At 54.8% G+C, this 18,609-nt stretch overlaps 1 protein-coding gene across 11 annotated transcripts in view; it reads right to left on the bottom strand.

Annotated features, from left to right (window-relative positions):
• The window catches only part of FYCO1 (FYVE and coiled-coil domain autophagy adaptor 1), a 73,449-nt gene that overhangs the window by 32,116 nt on the left and 22,724 nt on the right, over positions 1-18,609 (bottom strand). For 9 of the 11 annotated variants that reach the window (XR_003606687.2, XR_003606686.2, XR_003606688.2 and 6 more), the window contains exons 7-14: positions 16,513-16,603; positions 13,134-15,542; positions 11,942-12,034; positions 11,139-11,257; positions 8,797-8,964; positions 6,177-6,326; positions 5,221-5,432; positions 2,347-2,485 (exon numbers count right to left, since the gene is read on the bottom strand). Coding sequence is in view for 4 of the 11 variants with exons in the window: in XM_028087211.2 (XP_027943012.2) it covers positions 2,347-2,485; positions 5,221-5,432; positions 6,177-6,326; positions 8,797-8,964; positions 11,139-11,257; positions 11,942-12,034; positions 13,134-15,542; positions 16,513-16,603 (3,381 nt within the window). In the remaining 7 variants the exon portion in view is untranslated. Of the gene's footprint in view, positions 1-360; positions 658-2,346; positions 2,486-5,220; positions 5,433-6,176; positions 6,327-8,796; positions 8,965-11,138; positions 11,258-11,941; positions 12,035-13,133; positions 15,543-16,512; positions 16,604-18,609 lie in introns of those variants that run through there. The other 2 variants (XR_003606692.2, XM_028087215.2) reach the window with 2 other exon arrangements.

The following is an 18,609-nucleotide window of genomic DNA, read 5'->3' as shown; positions in this document are numbered from 1 at the left end:
ACGTCATACGGTCCGTTTGTCCGGTAACCACAAGGGGAGGCCAGGCCTGGGTGGAAGCTGAGCAGCGGCCAAGGGACCCAAGGCCCAGCCCTGCTACTGACTGACGAGAGCGTTCTGTCTCTGCCTGCCACCTCAGTCCCGAGCACAGATGGACACTTGGTCCATGGAGAAGGCTTGGGGTGGGCCTGGATGAGTGTGGGGAGCAGGTGCCAACAGGCATGTCTGGAGGGCTCTGAAGAATGCCGTCTTTTCTCCCCAGGTGAAGGGGCTGTGCTTCTGTTTCTTACCACCATCTTAGCTCTGAACCACGTCGGGGGCGGGGGGGGGGGGGGGGCGGTGGGCAGTTGCTCAAGGGTGTGGGGACCTCTCCCTGTCCCCTCCCTGTGCCAGGAGGGGCGAGGCAGACAACTTCATTAGCCTAAGAATGTGTCCATGTGGGGAGGAGGGGACATGGGGCAGGGGAGGGCGGGCAGGCTTCTGATGTGCAAATGGGGAGGTGGGACCCAGAGAAGAGAACTGAACTCTTCAGAACGAACCTGCAACCTGTGGACGGAGGGAAGGGCTCTGGGCTCAAAGCCTAGCGCTGACACTTACAGCCATGTGACCTGGAGTGGCTTCTCTGGCCTCTGGAGGCTTCCGCAGCTTTAGCTCCTATGCCTGGAAGGGTTGGGCGGGGACTGAGCGAGGCCACATGTAGAAGTGACCGGCACAGGGAAGGGGCCTGACAGAGTTGCTTTCAACAGCACTGCTGCCAAGCAGCCTTCTTTCCTTCAGGGATCTGGACACACATGGCGCTTAATCCCTTCTGGCTCCCTTCTTACTTTGGACTTGCTCATTTCTTTCTCAAAGTTTCCCGTCAGGGAGGCTTACACAAATCCAGGGCTCTAGACAGCTCACGTTTTCTCAGAGTCCTGGTGTTTCGGATTGGTCTTAAACTCAGGAAGCAAAAGAACGTATGAGAGAACTACTAGAGACGCTTGGGTCTTCTCTAACGTGCAAAGATGGTGTGTGAGGGTGCAGGCCCTTAGCTGACTGTGAGGGCAGGCTCCTCCCCCAACAGACGGAGTGCAGGGACCGTGGGCTCCCAACTGCCAGGCCCGGATCCACCCTGGAGGCTGCAGGCCAGCACGCTGGCCGTTTCCTTTCCCTGGAACACTTCCTGATTTCCCAGGACCGAAACACAGATATTTGTCAGCGGTCAGAGCGCCTTCTGTTTTTGTTCTTACTGGGACAGGGGAGGGGTGAGGGAGGGAGAGAGCTGCAGGGGGTCACTGAGGCTCCAGCCATGCTCCCCTTACCACCTACCCACCCGGCAGGGGGTACGGTGGCCAGGTGATGGTGGAAGACTGCCTCAGTGCTGCTGGAACGGAGCAGGCCCTCGGGAGAACACTGCGGGCTGTGTGGTCAGCGGGTGCTTCAGAAGGGGAGGCAGGGGGCTCCAGGAAGGAAAAGGCAAGGTCCAAAGCCGAGGAAGCAACAGTGTGCAGGGCCTGATGGGCTGGATGATCGTGTTGGCGCTCTCTGTGAGGCCACAACAATGGGAGTTCAGTCACCCGCTCGTCAGAGAACAGGGGAGAGCGGAGGGGCACACTTAAGCCTAAACTGTCCTGCCCTGAGAGCTTCATGAGGATTAAATATATCTCCTCCTCCCACACAGCAGACACCCTGCTGATTAATTCCAGCCTTGCTGAATTCTGGGCAGGAAGAAAGGGACAGAGATCTCAATGTGGGTGTTGGCAGGAGCATCACGAAACTCCCCAACTGGAGGGAAAGTGGGTAAATTCTTTCTTGGCTTTTGAACAGTGGGTGCTTTGCTATAGAAACTGCATTCAGGCCCGAACACCAGAGGCTGAGAGACGCTGAGCAAGGCTGCTGTGGGGAGCAGGGTGGCGGGGGAGGGGCTTGGCCTCTCCCTACAGGTCCCCGGGGAACAAACTCGACTCGACGTTCCAATGTGGTGGCACTTTGTGTGGTCATTTCATTCCTCACAAATCTTGTTGGAAAACAGATGAGTGGGCCAGCAGGGGGTAAGGATGAAAGGGCTGTCAGGACACAGAGACGCCGGGGCATGCACGCACAGCCGGGCGAGGGTGTGAAGAGGCAGAGAGCGGGCGGAGCCTCGGCAAGCCAAGGAGAGAGGCACCAAGAGAAGCCCACCCTGCCAACACCCTGACCTTGGCCTTCCAGTCTCCAGAACGGTTCCGAGCACTGTTCTGAGGCACTTTGCCTTAAACACAGTCGGCCAATCCTGCTTCCAAAGTCTCATTTTCCCGGTCCTTTAATCAGAAGGCACAAGGACCCAGCACTCGGGGGAGCACGCAGGAAATAAAGGCGAGGTCTACTCACTGTTCGGGCAAGTTTGGGTCGAGGGAGTCGGTTTCGGTGGGTGTTTCAGGCAAGGAGGAGCCGGACTCCTGGATCTGGCACAGCTCCTCATCTGTGATGATGTCAAACACGGCATCGTCTGGCGGCCTGCAGTCAGCGTCTACACCCGGGCCACAGAGGCAGATGGGGAGAGAAGAGACACACACAGTGATGCGCAGGATGGGGAGGGCGCGCCGGGAAGTGAGGGGCTGCTGCTGGGCAGGATGGGCCACCAAGACTCGCCCTCAGGGCCCACTCGACCTACAGCTGTTCTGTCTGGGTGCGAGAGAAATGGCTGCCAGGACATTCCAGAAAAGCAGCGGGGACTACAGATAAAACTGCACACGCAACCTACAAGATTTCTCTTGTTGGTTCCTCAGTTGGGCCTTAAAGAGATTTCAAGCTCTTACATATTCTCTGAGGCCTCTTATTTAGAAGAAGAAGAAGAAAAAAAAAAAACCCGTCAAATCCTTATCAGGCAGGAACCTAAAAAAAGAGTAAACACACTTCTGTGCTGCTGAGTCTTGCTCCCTGAGACACAGACACGACGTTCATGCCTTTTTGAACCAAGATTCTGTCTGACCTGCATTTTCACCTCCATCCACTGGGGGATGGGGAAGAACCTCCCTCTGCTTAAGGTGGCAGCGACCACTGTGCTTCTGCCCCGGGGCCTGGTGTCTCACTCTGCAGGCCACTCAGGAGGAAGGAGGCTGGATGGGCACTCCTGTGCCGGTCATCCACCCGCAAGTACTCTCTTGCCTATGTCATGAAAAATGTGACGGTAGGCCTGAGGTGAAAGAAAGGCAGAGAGAAGGAAAGACAGAAAGAAATGCAGACCGACAAGGGGACAGGAAATGTCAGAAATCAAAACAAGTGACCTCAGTACTCTGGCACAGTGCCACCCTCTGTCTTCGCTGTAACACCTGCCAGTCAGGGCAGGGGAGCGTCCTGGATGGTTTACCAAGAACAGTTCATGCGGGCTACAAGTTCCCAGCTGGCCCCGCCGCAGGGCTCCTGGGACAGGCCATGCTTTAGATGGAACATCCTCCCTCTTGTCTGAGGTCCACGTAATGGAGGGCTGGAGACACAGGCTGAAAAACAGGACCAAGGACTGGTTTCTTTCCATATGCCCAGCCACGCTTCTGAACCTGCCTTCTGAGGCTGGCAGAGGGAAGGAAGGAAGCACAGGAAGGAAGGGACAATGAGCATCAGGAGAGAAATCAAAGAAGACTTAAATGGAGAGCTATACCATGTTCATGGATTGGAAGATTCAATTTTGTTAACATGTCAGCTCTCCCCAACTCGATCTAGAGACTCAATGTGATCCCAATCAAAATTTCACCAGGATTTCTTATAGAAATTGACGTTAATTCTAAAGTTTATATGGATAAGCAAAAACACCTAGAATAGCCAACACTTTGATAAAGAACAAAATTAGACGACCTGCTCGACCTGATTTAAAGGCTCATTAGAAAACCACGGTGATCTCAACCGTGTGGTATTGGTGAGAGAAAAGGCACGTGGATAAATGGAATAGGAGAGAAATTCCAGACACAGACTCCACTGAGTTTTGACAAAGGTGCAAAGGCAATGCTATGAGAAAAGAACAGACTTTCAACCAATGGTGTTGGGACAACTGGACAACCATATGCCAAAAAAATGAATCTCTATGCACAGCTTGTGGTATTTACAAAAGTTTAACTAAAAATGGATCAAAGACCTAAACTATGTAATTTTTAGAAGAAAACAGGAGAAGATCTTTGTGTCTTTGGGTTAAGCAAAGATAGATAGGATACCAAAAGAAAAGAAAAAAAGTTGATCTGTAAGGGGAAAAAAATGGAATGGACTTCATCAAAACTAAAACCTTCTGCATTTTGAAGAAGATTTTTGCTCTTTTTAAGAAAGTGAAAAGAGATTTTTGATTGGGAAAAAGGTACTTGTAAAACACGTATGTGATAAATAACTTCTATCCAGAATATATAAAGGACTCTCAAAACTTAAGAATTAAAAAAAGAATTTTAAATGCGTTTGAAGAAGATACAGGAATGCTATGCCCAGTACATCCCACCATCCCTGAGCAGTTCTTTGTACCAAATATAAATAATGGGGCCTGGCAACTTCCTTGATGATCCAGTCAAACAAAAGCGGAGCTAACAGTATCTCTGAAGGCTGGCTGAACTGCATCCAGGCAGAGGCCAAGGAAGAGTTCATAGGAACGGGCTGCAGAAGGTGGTGACGCTTGAGCAAAGACGAGACCCCGCCATCTCGACTCTGCCCCCCTTGGTATTCTACATCCACAGTCTGGTCCATGAGAGGACAGCGTGGCCTGCTCTGCAGGACTGTGCTTGGAGCAGGAAGTGCAGGAACCAGATCCCACTTCCTCTAACTGAGCAGAGTGAAAGGATGAGGAGAATACATCCTCCTTGGTCACTGAGAGACAGTGTGAGCCACAGGGAGAAGGTGAAGGATGTGGTCATTTCCACATACAACTTTTGGCCTTTGGTTACTTTGGTAGAAGGGTTAGGTATTGGGGCTGAGGCTCCGGAAACAGTATTTTCCAAGGTGTGGGGTACATTCCACTGGTAGCATGTAAGTTAAGAGGTACACAGACCTCGCATTAAATAACACTGAATCATACCAGGAGAAAGGTATTCCCTTTTCAATTCTCTTTCAAGCCTCATTACATAAAAAAGAAAGTCTCAAATTGGTGCAATACATTTTTAGCACCTCTTTAATGCCTAAGTTTAGAAAACCTTGAATTCAGCCTGTTACAGCTAACTGGCCACACTGGGGTAGTGGTGATTGGGGCGGGGGGGTGGCACCTAAGAAGACAGAGGGCAGGAGCAGGAGCCCAACCTTGGCCTCTGGCAGCCTGGGGCCCAGTGTGGGCTGGCGACACTGCAGGGCTGGGCTCCCCCTGGCTGGTGCCGGAGCTGGCGCTGTCAGGCGATGCAGGGCCATCACTGAACTTCCGGAAGCAGGCTCGGCAGCAGCGCTCCTTCTTGCCACTGCGCTTGGTCAGGACGTAGTTGTTGCAGCAGTAATAACAGAAGATACGGCCACAGACCCTGGGGTGAAACGAGACGGGCTGTGAGGGTGATGCACCGCGGGTCTTGTGATCTGCACTGGGCTCTAGATGCCACGTGGCTCTCTTCAGACTTGGCTCTGCCCCCACTGAGGAGTGTGGCCTTGTGGTCAATCTGATAAGATTTCAATAAAGCCATCTTGATACGGCCACTGGGAGAAAAGGTTTTATTTCCCAACGTCCTGGGAGGCAGGGGGATAAAGTATGTGGCTGAGTCCACCTTCTCTGCCACAACAACACAGGGGTACATTCCATGCCTCAGGGGCTGAGGCTCTAAGGGACCAGAGACCCACCTGGGCCTGTGCTGACGATATTCCATCTGCCTTGGCCCCAACCAAGATTTATTTTGCCTACCCTTCTTTGGGCCCTAGGAGAGTCTCTGCTGTGCACGTTCCCCCAGCCAAGCCTCCGCCCCCGCTCTCCCTCGGCTTCAGTAATGCCGCTTTCCCTCTGGTCCCTGCAGGCTGGGGGAGGCCAAGGGTTGCTGGTCTCTGGGTGCTCCACAGCCCTGTGGGTCCCCTTGACTCAGCCCATACCCCTGTATCAAACCCTCTTCCCCTTCAGGGATCCCCACATGTCCTGCTAGGACCCTGCCTAATACACCCCCTCGCCTGGTCCCCTTAGGACCAAATGGCAATGTGCTCTTCCCAGACAGCGGCGGGGCCCATGCCTGCCGGCGGTGCCTGCTTTAGCACCTTCGCTCTGGCTCTGGGTTCCACCCACCGACCTGCAGTGGTGTCGCCGCACCATCCAGCTGAACTCTCGCTTGCAGTCCTGACAGTGGCTCGCCTCCGGGTCTCCGAGCCACCTCTCCTCAGCACTGAGCTTCTGTTGGAATTCCAGGGCATCTGATTTCTGCCAGAGAGCATCCTTGTCCCTGAGACAGAGCCACATTAGAAAAAGGAAGAATCCGTGAAAACAACAGGATGGTCTCCGATTCATTTCCAAAGCCTGATTCCAAATTTCCCTAGACACGGAAGGAAAATTTACTTTACTTGGAAACACCCCCACTCTAGGCCTCGTCCGTCCCAGGCCTTGTCCGTCCCTGGCTTTAGCCCTAGACTCAGCTGATGGCATGCGTGTGAAGGCAGAGTACGCCCATGATGTATGTACGCCTATGAGGGTCACACACTGCTAGGTGTCCACACGACAGTGCGCATGGTCGCCTGGAGTGGAAGCTGTAACAGGCTGTCACGGTTACATGACAGCCTGAGTGCTGGGAGCCCGAGGACCACGAAGGTACTGCCCACAGAAAACTTAAACGTGTTCAGGAACCTTTATGTGTTTATGCTTTGTTAAAGTAACAAGCGATCATTGGAGAAGACCAAAGATTTCCCCGCCTGAGAGTCTGATGGGATGTTAACTTCCCCTGCCCCTCAGAGAGACAGTACGCACTCCAGGAAGCAAGACTGAAGGAAGAGGGAGGCTTTTCAGAAAGGTCTGGCAGTGTCAGAGCATGCCCGATGCTCCAGAGCTGATGGGCACAGAGGCTTCTATATTGCTGCTCATGGTCATTTTCGAGGCCTATGGCTTCTGACTTGGGAAGGTTTTGTTCTTTCCGAGATGGAGCCCCAGCCACCATCCTAAGGTAACTGTAGCCCCAGCAGCACCTCAGTCCCAAACACCAACACCAGATCCACTGAGGTCCTACGAGAAACTGACACCATCGCCAGCCACAGACCTCTCCCCTTAAATACAAAAACCAAGACAGGGGCGCCTTGGTGGCTCAGCTGGTTGAGCATCCGACTCCTGGTTTCGGCTCAGGTCATGATCTCATGGGTTGTGAGACTGAGCCCCGAGTTGGGCTCTGACCTCAGCGCAGAGTCTGCTTGGGATTCTTTCCCTCTTCCTCTCCTTCCCCCCTTGGCCCCTCCTCCCTGCTCTCTTTTTCTCTCTTTCTCTTAAATAAATCTTCAAAAGCCAGGACAAAAGCCAGGAATTGACTGGCTCTTCAAGGACGCTTTAAGTTGTCAGGAAGCAGGACGACTCACGCCCTGGACCAGCATCGTCCTCCCAGCTGGTTCCCAGCCCATCCCTTCTGTCCCCTGGAGGCCAGGTACCCACACCCTGAAATGGGGGACGCTGTCAGGACCAGGGCTTTTCCATCCCAGACCTCAGGAAGATGTCTGAGTTCAGAGGTCATAAATGCCCTGAGTTCCAAGTCTGCGAATTGATGACATGATGTGGGCAGAGGTTTTACACTTCCAAATACCACCAGTTTGCAACCCCAAATGAATTAGTAGCTTTAGGCACTGCTTATCCATGGCTGCTAACATCGCAGGGAACGGGCTCATCAGATCTTATGTGGCTCTTGAAAGAAAGACCCAAACTATAAACCAATTCTCTGAAGCGTTCTTGAGAAAATTCTGAGCCTGGGTCTGAGGAAGCCTTTAGTAGAGCAGTGGTTCTCAACTCTGGCTCACGGATGCCTGGACCCTACTCCGATAAGTTCCAAATGGGTTGGTCTGGGCCAGGTCTGGACATGGGTATCATTTTAATAGCTACCCTAGTGATTCTAATGTGCAGTTAGGTGGGGAGAACCACTGCTGTGGTTTTAACTAACAATTTACAGGACATATGAAGGTTGGAAGAACATGTTAAATGGCACCCTGGGGATGCAACCAGCCAAATCCAGGCTGTGGGAAACTCGATCAGATACATGACCTAGCTTCCTCAAAAGTACACTGCAAAGAAAAAAACAAGTTGGAGAGATGGTGGCCAAATCACAGGCTAAGTAAGAGAGATCTAACATAACACCCTGCAACGTACAGATCTGATCTAGAGCCTCATTAGAGATATGCTCATCGGAAGTAAGGCGATCTGGGAAGTTGGGCCCTTCGCCTGTGTGGCGACAAGAGTCAGGAGCAGAGCACGCGTGTCCTCTGGTTTCTGAGTGCCCTCCTGGCCCCGCTCAGACACTTACATTGGCTGTCTGCTACTTGTGGGCACTGGAGTTGGGGAGGCCTGGTGCTGGGGGAAAGCAGGATGGAGGAGAAGGGGAAAGGGGCTCACGAAAGAGGGACAAGGGACTGGAGAGCTTCCCAAAGACACGAGACATCACTTACTGTCACACCTGTGGCTAAACACACAGAGATTTTGAAAATAATGCCCCAGCACTATGACAACACAAACCCAGCTGAACACTAGTGGGAGCAGGGAAATCTACTCTTCAAGGCTGCCAAGGGCCTGGGAGGCCCCCGTCTGTGCGGGGGAGGGCCTCCACAACATAACGCAAGCAGACACGGGCCCATTTCCCTTGAGAGGCCTTCCAAGAGTAGCTGCATTTCTTTAAAGAGAAACTCCAGCTCAGAGGAGGCCCCCAGCCAGCTGTTGGTGCCGACTCTCACCTGAGCAGCTCAATCAGCCGTTCCTCCAGGTACTGCTTGGTTCTAGTCAGGTCATCCAGGTCCGCGAGCATCTTCTGGTCATTCTTCTCCCGGTTTGTCACCTCCTGGCAGAGTCTGTTGTAATACTCTTGGATCTTTGCCATGGCTTTTTCAAGTTCCTTCTGGGTCCTGGTGGAGAAGTGGGAAGCTTACTGATTAGCCACTGCTTCCAGCTTCCCCCGGGCCTCTGGGCTAACTCGGGCCTCTAATGAGGGGTCCTGCTACTGTCTGAGCCTTTTCCTTCTCACAGTGGGGGCGCCCCTCGGCACTACCCACTCACAAGTTGTGCATCCCCCCGGCCTTCAAAACTCCCCTCGCACCCCCAAACTCTTCACACGCCACCCACCCCCCCACATCAAATACAATGGGCATTCTGGGAGGGCAGGCGACCTCAGGCTGCTAGGAGCACCCCAGGTGAGTTTGAACTCTGCACCACTTGGTTTGGGGGCAGGGGCTGAGGTTATGGGTGGTTTGCAAGAGGAAAATGGAGTTGGGATAGAAAGAAAACAGGTGTATCTCCCTGGAGGTGATCACACGGACAAGGACCTGTCTCCCACGTGTCTTTGGGGCTCTGTGCACAGGGCGTGGTGCTGGCTACCCAGCGGGCACTCAGTGGGCACTGCCAGGTGCTGACCCGACAGCCCGGAGGCCTAAGGAGCTCTGTTCCCTCGGCTCAGTCTATGGCCGAGGGCTGGCCGAACAAAGCGTGGTCCTCCTGCCCTTGCCCACTCTACTTGCAGCTCGCCTGTCCCCAAGGGCAGTGGTGCTCCAGGAATGCTCTACAGACCCCAAGGTCCAGCAGGGTATTCGTAAAGGCTCCATTAAACACGGGGCTCTGCAGAGACTAAGTAATCTGTATCTAATCCAGCCTGCCCATACCCAGTATAAAGCTGTCGGAAGGTTGTTTATGAGACACTGTCCACCAAAATGATCTCATGGGTGTACACATGCGTGTGCATGCACACACACAGTGAATAAAGTAAAACCCAATCCAGGACAGACGAATTATGCAACACTGAACAGCTAAAACAATGGCTCTGAGATCTTACAAATAAGTACTGTCATAGCATTTTCCTAAAAAATGCCACCAACTTAGGAGGTTCTTGCTATTTGTATCGTCACGTGAATACGACCTGGGCAGCCAAAGCCCTACAGCGTTCTGGAAGAATCAGGTGAGAAGAAATGTGCATGTTGGGTTACGGAACACCCAACATGCTCTGGATCTCCCACTGAGCCTGGACCCGCCCCCCCCGCCCCCCCAGAAGCCGGGTGGTAGGAGGCAACGAGGGATGGGCAGAAAAGGTAAAGGCTTGGGACAATCTGGTGTGCCAGTCTTTGCTGGGGGCACACAGGTGACTGGGCGGCAGCATCCCTGGCAGGACTGCCTTGGCCTCCTCACCAAATGGTGGGCTCACGCTCATAACTCCAGGTCGCCCCCCAGCCTGAAGATGAGGGGGCTCAGGGAAAGCTTGGGGCTGCACAAGTAGGGCCATACTCCAAGGTTAGGACAGCTGTGAAGGGTGACAGCACGACGTCTGCAGGCAGACCAGTCGGCCTGGTGCCGGGCACACTGGCTCACCTTCACTGGGCACGTGCTTGTGAGACCCCCTCCCCCCCAGCCCTGCGGCCTCTCATTTCATAAAGGAAACCAGGAAGAGCTCGAGTCACAACTCGCAGCGGGGAAACACACACACACCCACCCACACACCCTAGGACCCTAACACGAGACCAGACACAGAAGTATCTGTGCGCTTTTCAGGGTAGTTGTTGAGGAAACAGACTCTGGAGTCAAGCGGCCTGGGTCGCACCTCCCACCACTGCCCACGTGCTGTCAGATGCTGGGAAAGCGACTTAACTCCTCTGAGCCTCGCTCTCCTCATCTATAAAATGGGGACAGGTAATAATTTCCTCAAAGGACAGTTAGGAGGAAAAAAGGGACAAGGAGATGCAGTGTTTAAAACGGTGCCTGGCCCATTTGAGGCATTATTTGTTTGCTGTTATCATTACCACTATTATATTGCAACTTTTATTTCATGTCAGCTCTTCCAAAGCAGAAGCGTGCCCTGCATGTGGGAAAATGGCATCAAGAAAGGCTCAGCAGCTGCCTGCAGAGGGGTGAGAGGCGGGCTGCCCGCCCCTGTGGCGTGCTTCTGGCAAAGTGCCCTCCGAGTCTGTGGCTTCTCTTTCAAGAGGACTTCTTTAACCTGCTATGAGCGGCTGAGTTTCTAAATGACTGCACCAAACACCCCCTTCCCTGAAGCCTCTGCGGCCGGGGCCCTGTGGGCGGAAACTGCATCACTAACCTGTCCAGGCTGTTGCGAAGGGCAGCCCCCTCCTCATCCTTCTTCTGCATGGCGGCCTGGCTCTCGGAAAGACGCTTGCTGGTGCCGCGCAGCTGCTCTCCCAGATCTGCCTGGGCAGCCTGGCATGGGACAGCGGGGAGAAGACAGCCGACTGGAGCCCGTGCCGCAGGCCAGAAAGGGACTGGTGGGTTCTCCGCCCCACCTGGCCAGGTCACTTCTAACTGGAGAGGGTTTTAAGTTCAAGAGCCCGAGAACCTTTGAGTGACCCACTCCTGTTTGTAATCCTATCTGTCAAGTATTACTTGCAACTGGCTGTGGAGGTTGGAGGAGCGGCAGCGGGAATCAAATCTCGGGGTGGGGGCGGAGGTGGGGCGGCAGGTGGCAGGGAGCGGGGTTCCCTGGAGACGGTGATTGCAGCAACCCCCCCCTCCCCCCGTGAGCCCCCTCACTTCAGGACCACCAACTCAGGCATGCCTGCGGAGGCTGCTAAGAAGGACACCTCATATCCTGTCCACACGGCTGGCTGAGAAACACATCTGGCGGCTCCAGCTGGGTGTCCGGGAGGCAGAAGGGGCTGAGGTGCAAGCTCAAGACGTCCACAGAGGTGAACGGATGGGAGCTTTGGCTTGGGGATTGGGAGTCTTGCACGCGACCCTTCTAAAGGGTCCAGTGGAAACCAAATTAGACCCCTCTCCCTGACAGGCCCGCACCCTGGGGGTGGGAATGACCAGGCTGAGTCGGGCACGCCAGTCTTCCCCGCCCAGGCGGCCAGGCCGCCGACCAACATGCTCCCCAGGGCCTACCTTCAGCCTCTCCACCGCCTCCTCGGCGGCCTGCAGCTGCCGGCCTCGCTCCTCAAGCTGGTCCCTGAGGCTCTGGCACTCTTCACTGGCAGTCTGGAGATGATGAGAGAGGGCTTGTGAAAGTGGGGTCCCTGCATGGAGACCCCCTCAGCCCATTCCCCCAGATGGGTAAAAACAAGCTACCTCTCTCTGTTTCACCCAACTCAATAAGCTTTGGGCTTCACTGGTGACAATATCCTTTCAAGTTTACTAAGAGACTTAGCTTGGTCCTCACACTTAGGATTTAGTTTCGGCAAGGAAACAAGTGCCCTGTGAGCCACGGGGAGCAGCACAGGACGGGGGACACGGCATTGGAAGCACATCTGCAGAAATGCAATAGTCGTGTGTCTGGGAGTGAGCACAGGCCACAGTGCTAATGGGCAAGTGATAAGCTTTGGAAACCAAAGCTCCGTGGCCCTCCTGCTTGTGCCCTCGGTCTGAGCCACCCTTAACCCTTTTCCTTTACACAGTGCCGAGGCTCAGGGTCAGCACTGCTCCTGGAAGCCTGTCTACTCCGAAGGCTTTGTGAAAACGCACTGAGCCAGTTTCCACAACAGCCCCTGCCATCGGGATGGCACCCGAAGGGACAGAAAACCCAAAGGCGAGACTCGCAGGCTAGAGGTTCTAGAGGCCAGGAGAGGGTCTAGGGCAAACGCACAGGCCCAGAGGGGTGGGGCATGTACATGAACGAGCGCTGAGGAAAAACCCAGAGGGTGCCCACCTCCTCTGAAGGGCGCACGCACCACCCAGCTCCTGGTGACTTCTGCAGCTTGGGAATGAGGGCACAGTCTTTAAGATCTCCTGCGATTTCAAAGGGAGCCCCCAAACTGAATTTGTAAACATCCAGCTCTTTAAGTGTTGGCTACTGATGTAAAAGAGCCACTCTGTACGAACCAAACCCGTCTGCGACCATGCTGAGTTTAGACTTCTGGGCTAGGGTCTCGCCCCCGACCAGCGCCCCTACGGTGGCCCCGCGAGGGGAAGAGTGCTGGGGCCTGGAAAGCAGGACCGCCGCGTCCGCCCGGCCGCCCAGTACATTCCGGGGCCCTCACGTGCCACATGGCTGAAGGCACGTCCTATCCTCTGGTGGACGCACCGGGCCCCACCACAGGAGACCACCGCAGCCCCGGGGGTCAAGACAAGGGAGGACTACCTTCAGTCGGCTCTGGTGGTCCATGATCTCGGTGCTCAGCTGGAACTTGAGGGCATTGAGCTCCTCGTGTGCCGTCTCCTGGAGGCTCTGGGCCCGCTGCTCGGCCTGGGCCAGCTGGGCCTGCAGGCCGGGCAGGGAGCAGGCCGCCTCCTCGGCCACCTTCAGCCTCTCCTGCACACTGTCCCTCTCTCGCTGCAGTCCTGCCACTTGCTCTTCCAGGCCCTCTCGCTGCCTCGAGGCTGCCTCCTTGATGTCACGGAGCTCCCGCATGGCGCAGGCCAGGGCCTCCTCGGCCTGCTTTTTCTCTGCCAACTGCGTGCTGACACGGACGCCAGGCTCGTCGGTGGCTGCGCTAGCCCCAGGCAGCTGCCCCTGCGACTCGGCCTGTTCCAGCCGGGCTTCCAGGGAGCCGCATTCTGGGACCGGTGGGTTCTCGGTCCGTGATCGCTCCTCCTCCTCAGTCCTCTCCTCCCGCGGTGCCCCTTCCCGCTCTGAGCGCTGCAGCGGCTCCTGACCCTGGGCCCTCTTGAGGGCTTCGTTCTGCTCCTTCAGCTGCTGCACCAGGGCTCTGTGCTCCCTCAGAGCAGCCTCAGCCACGCTCAGCTGGCCCTGTACCTTCTCCCGGTCACCCAGGGCTGCCTGGAGCTTGGCCTGAAGGTCTAGCACTTCAGCTGGCAGGCGCCCAGCCTCCCCCTGCTGGTTCTCCACCTGGGCCTGACCCAGGGCCGGCTGGGCTGCTGTCTCCCGGGGGGCACGGTCTTCAGGTGCGCCGAGCCCCTGTTGGCCTTTCTCCGCCATAAGGGTCTCGATCAGCTGGGTCTGCTGGCGGCACTGGAGCTCAAGAGCCCCGAGCTCCCTCTCCCGGGCCTCTACCAGCTGCCGGCACAGCCCCAACTCCTCCTGCAGCTGCTGACGCTCGGCCTCTGTGTTCCGCAGGGCGGCCTCCTTCTCGGCCACGTGGGCCCTCATGGTCTCCTTGGCCTTCCTCACAGCCAGGAGGCTGGCCTCCATCTGGTCCCCCATGTGCCGGATGCTGGCCTGCTCAGCCTCCAGGGAGGCCAGGGAGCCCCGGATGGCTGCCTCCCGCTGCTGCAGGGCCTGGTAATCAGCCTGCAGGGCCTGCAGCTTGCCCTCGAGGAGCTGGTTGCGCTCCAGCACATTCTGCAGCTCCTTCTCCAGCTCTCTGTTGGCCTGCTGGAGCTTCTCCTCCTGACCGTTCCCTTGCATCTGGCTATCACCTGTCTGGCTCTCCCCGGGGCTTCTCTGCTCCTCCTCCGGCTTCTTGAAGACCTGCTGCAGGGTGGAACCTGGGGGGCCCCGGGCCTCGGGCTTCTCCCCTGCTGTGGGCAGATCTGGGCCCGGCTGCCCGGCAAGCCGCTCCAGCGCCCCCACCTTCTGGCTGAGGTGGTCTTTGTCCCGGATGAGCTGCTGCTTCTGCTCCTGCAGCTCACTCACGTGCCGGCTCAGCTGGGCCAGCTGGGCCTCGAGGAGCCGCGGCTGCCGTGCCAGGAAACCGGCCTCCTGCTGCAATAGCTCCTTCTCCTCTTGCCGCTGCCGCTCCCCCTGCCTCACCTCCGCCAGCTCCTGCTCCAGGGAGCTCAGGTGGGCTAGGGACTCCTGTAGCTGCCGCCGGAGCTGGGCCGCCTCATGCCCCTTCCCGGCCAGCTCTTCCCGGAGCGGGGCCATCTCCTCCAGCAGGCGCTCCAGGCTGGCCCGGGCCTCCTCCTTCAGCTGCAGCTCCTTGGCCAACTGCTCCAGCTGGCCACTCTGCCGCCTGCTGAGCTCCCGTGCCTTGGTGCTCTCTCTTTCCAGGGCTCGAAGCTTCTCCCGCAGCTCCTGGACCTCCAGGGCCGAGGCGCTGGGGAGGAGCTCTTGCTGCCCCCGTGTGTCCGGTGCCGCATCTGCCTTCTGCTCGGCCGTGCCCGGCTGGGCTGCGACATTAGGTGAATGCCGGTCCTCCCCGCCCAGTGGGTCCTGTGCGGCCTCAAGCTCCTGCACCAGGGGCTGCAGCAGAGACTCCAGCCGCCGCACGGCCGAGCGGTAATCCTCCTCCTTCTCTGCTGCCCCCAGCTCCAGGGCCTGCAGGCACTCCTGGAACTCCTTCACGGCATTCTGGGTGGCCTGGGTAACCTCCCACTGCTTCTGGAGCTCGGCCACCATGCAAGCGAGGCGGGCATTGTCCTCGGCAGCGGCGCGGCCCCTCTCCCTCTCCGTCTGCAGCTTTTCGCCCTGGAGGCTCACAGCCGCCCTCAGCTCCTGGTTCTCTCTGTCCAGCTGCTGCATCTGCTCCTGCAGCCGCTTCTCCCGCACCTCCAGCTGGTCCAGCTCCAGCCGCATCTCGTCAAAGCCCTCCAGCGTCTCGTTGTTTATGGGACTGCTCACGTCAAAGCTGGAGGCCATCTCCTGAGTCTGCGGAGGAAAAACAAAACACAAGTGGCCCCGGGAGAGAAGCTCCACGGCCACGGGGAAAAGCTTTAGAGTTCAATGAGAAGTCATTAGAGAGCGAGTCTCCTGAGCTCTTCAAAAGGCTAGAAGCACTTCGCTGGAAGCACCTGCCAAAGGAGGTCAGAGAACATCCTAAAGACGCGATGCCACGCACGTGAGCTCCCCGGGCTCTCAGAGCCTGCACGTCCCATCCAGCCTCCCGGAGCGTTGGGAGCATAATGGACATTGGCGCTCAGATTCATTAGGTTACATTTAAACCCCTCTTCACCACTGCACCATACATGCAGCTCCATGCTGCATCCAACCACGCAACAGGGCTCAAGCTCGATTTAGTCTCCACTCGTAATGCTTCTATTATTTTTACGTCATTGTATTTTAATTTTGTTTTAACTGCACTGTTCTTACCTTTAAAACTATATGCGACTATGATACATTCACACTTGTAACACAATTAACAAACTTCACCCTACCCGCAAACTTTCCCCAGGACTTTCCCTGAGCACTTACTCGCCTGTGTCAAGCCCTTAAGGGCGCCTTCATTCTATCTGCACCATCACCTTCTGAGCCAGAATGACTTCTATGACCCCTGTTTTCTGGATGAGAGCACTCAAGTTTCAAGAGGGTAAGTGGTCTGCCCGGGGTCACGCGACTGGTGGGTGACAGTCAGCGTTTGACTCCCCTGCTTTTAACCCAAGACCTAAATTGCTTCCTTTAAAATACTTCAAAAGCTTCTAACAGAATTTAATTTTTAAAAGGCCTAAGTTCTACTGGGTCATAAAAACCCGGCCTCTAGGAAATAACACGGAGAATGGAGGGTTTGTATTACTCGAGTTGGAACAAAAGGTGTCTGAGAACATTGCCCCGAGTTGCGAGACGCCAGGGCACAGCCTTGGTGACGCGTTGGTGAGGAAATCCCCAGCCTTTCTGGCATTACCTGTAGGTAGCTGCTCACCAAGCTGCTCATGCTGGAGCTGCGGCTGGGGGGTTTCCACAGGTAAGCAGAAGAGCCGGGGGCCAGTGTCCTCCTGTGGGGCCACAGGACAGACAGACGGTATCAGATCAGGACACACACAGAGGCCTTGATTATCACAAGGCACCCAGGTGGTGGCAGGGGGCACTGCCCTCCCAGAGAGAGTGTCAAAAGCCAAAAACCCAACAGCTTCTACTGAAGAGCACATTTATGCTGGCCCGCGGCTGACGGGCTCCACTGCCAAGTTTGAACGTAAGGCCTTTCCACCTGCTGCCAAAGAAGAACTAAGTGGACCTGGCATTTTCCAATTTGGGGTTGAAATTTTCCTTACACCTTTGGTGCCTGTCACGGTCTGTCTGCTAGTGAGGGGAGAGCAGCAATCAGTCTGCAAGTCAAGGTGACTCCGGGCTTGGGGGACGCACTGTGGCAGTGAAGGCAGCAGATCCAGCCCAACTCTGTCCCGCCGGGAAGCAGGTAAACGCTCTACATGGGGGGTTGGCAGTCTTTTCTTATGAGGGGCCAGACAAGACATACCTTATGCTTGCCAGCCTTCTGGTCTCTGTCACGACTCAGGCTACAGTGGCAGCACGTCAGCTGCCGCGGACAACAGGTAAATGAACGGGCGAAGCTGTGTGACCGCCCTCCCAACCCGTGCTGCCCTCCGGGCTGTGGCTGGTTGACCCTCTCTCTACAGCCATAGAAATCCACGTAGAAACACAGATAAAAATCTCTAAAACGACTTGAAATGAGACAAGCGAGTTGCAAAAGGATAGCTACCTATGATTCAATGTACCCAAAATTTATAAATACATACAAAACAAAACCACACATATATAAAATATGTATGGTTGCACACATAGTAACACACAGATTCAGGAATGACGTGTGTCAACTACAGGGCTGTGATTACTTCTAGAATTAAAGGGGAGAGCGTGACAGTGGGGTGGGGCTTTATTTGATCTGTGATCTTTTATTTTCTAAATGAATGGTATCAGATAGAACATCCAAAAGAAAAAAAAAAAAAAAACCCCACACACACAAAAAAAACAACCCAAAAGATCTAGCTCAAAGGGGCTTCTGCTGGCCAAATAGGGAACAATTTAAGCATCAAAATAAATGATTACAGTGACAGAATGTAGCCCACTGATTAAAATAAGAATCCATGAGTCAACTCTGCTATAAATACATACATACATACATACATACATACATAGGGGTGCCTGGCTGGCTCAGTCAGCAGAGCATGCAACTCTTGATCTTGGGGTCCTGAGCTCAAGCCCCACGTTGGGCGCGGAGCTCACAAAAATACAGACATACATAAATATTAAGGAAAAAGCGAGGTAACAACCTAATCTTTTTTTTTTTTTTTTTTTTTAAGATTTTACTTATTTGTTTGAGAGAGTGTGAGAGAGAGAGCACGAGCCGGGGGAGGGAGAAGCAGACTCCCCCACTGAGCAGAGAGCCTGACATGGGGCTCAATCCCAGGACCCTGAGATTATGACCTGAGCCGAAGGCAGATGGTTAACAGACTGAAACACCAAGGCGCCCCAACAACTTAATCTTAAAGTATCTTCCCATATGAAACATACTGATTACAAAGGGAGAGAGTAATTTTAGAGAAATCTGGCAAATGCCACCTTAACCTAACGGTCATGGTCAACCGCCACGGTGATGAAACCAATCAACATCGTGGGTCTCCGGACATAATGTGCTGAGAACGACACAACATCTGGGTACTCCGGCCGGAAATGCTTAACCTGAATCTAACAATGAGAAAGTGCTAGACAAACTCCAAGGAAGGAACATTTTACAAAGTAACTGGCCTGTGCTTTTCACCAAAAATATCTACACTGTGAAACAGACTGAGAAACAGTTCCAAATTCAAGAAGACCAGAGAGACTGGCGTTAACTGCAGCTTGCATTTCTGGACCGGCTCCTGGAGTATAGAAGACGTTATTGGCATAATTCTTAGAATCTGTAAATCGGTGGCATTGTACCCATGTTAATTTCCTGATCTTAATATCTGCACTGAGGTTAAACATAAGAGGGTGTCCTTGACTT

This window comes from Eumetopias jubatus, unplaced genomic scaffold (assembly GCF_037043125.1).
Source record: "Eumetopias jubatus isolate StellerSeaLion01/CBP00866 unplaced genomic scaffold, mEumJub1_p1.0 scaffold_1, whole genome shotgun sequence".
Lineage (NCBI taxonomy): Eukaryota > Metazoa > Chordata > Mammalia > Carnivora > Otariidae > Eumetopias > Eumetopias jubatus.
Note: the sequence above shows the minus strand (reverse complement) of the source record. Positions and strands in the feature narration are given on the sequence as shown.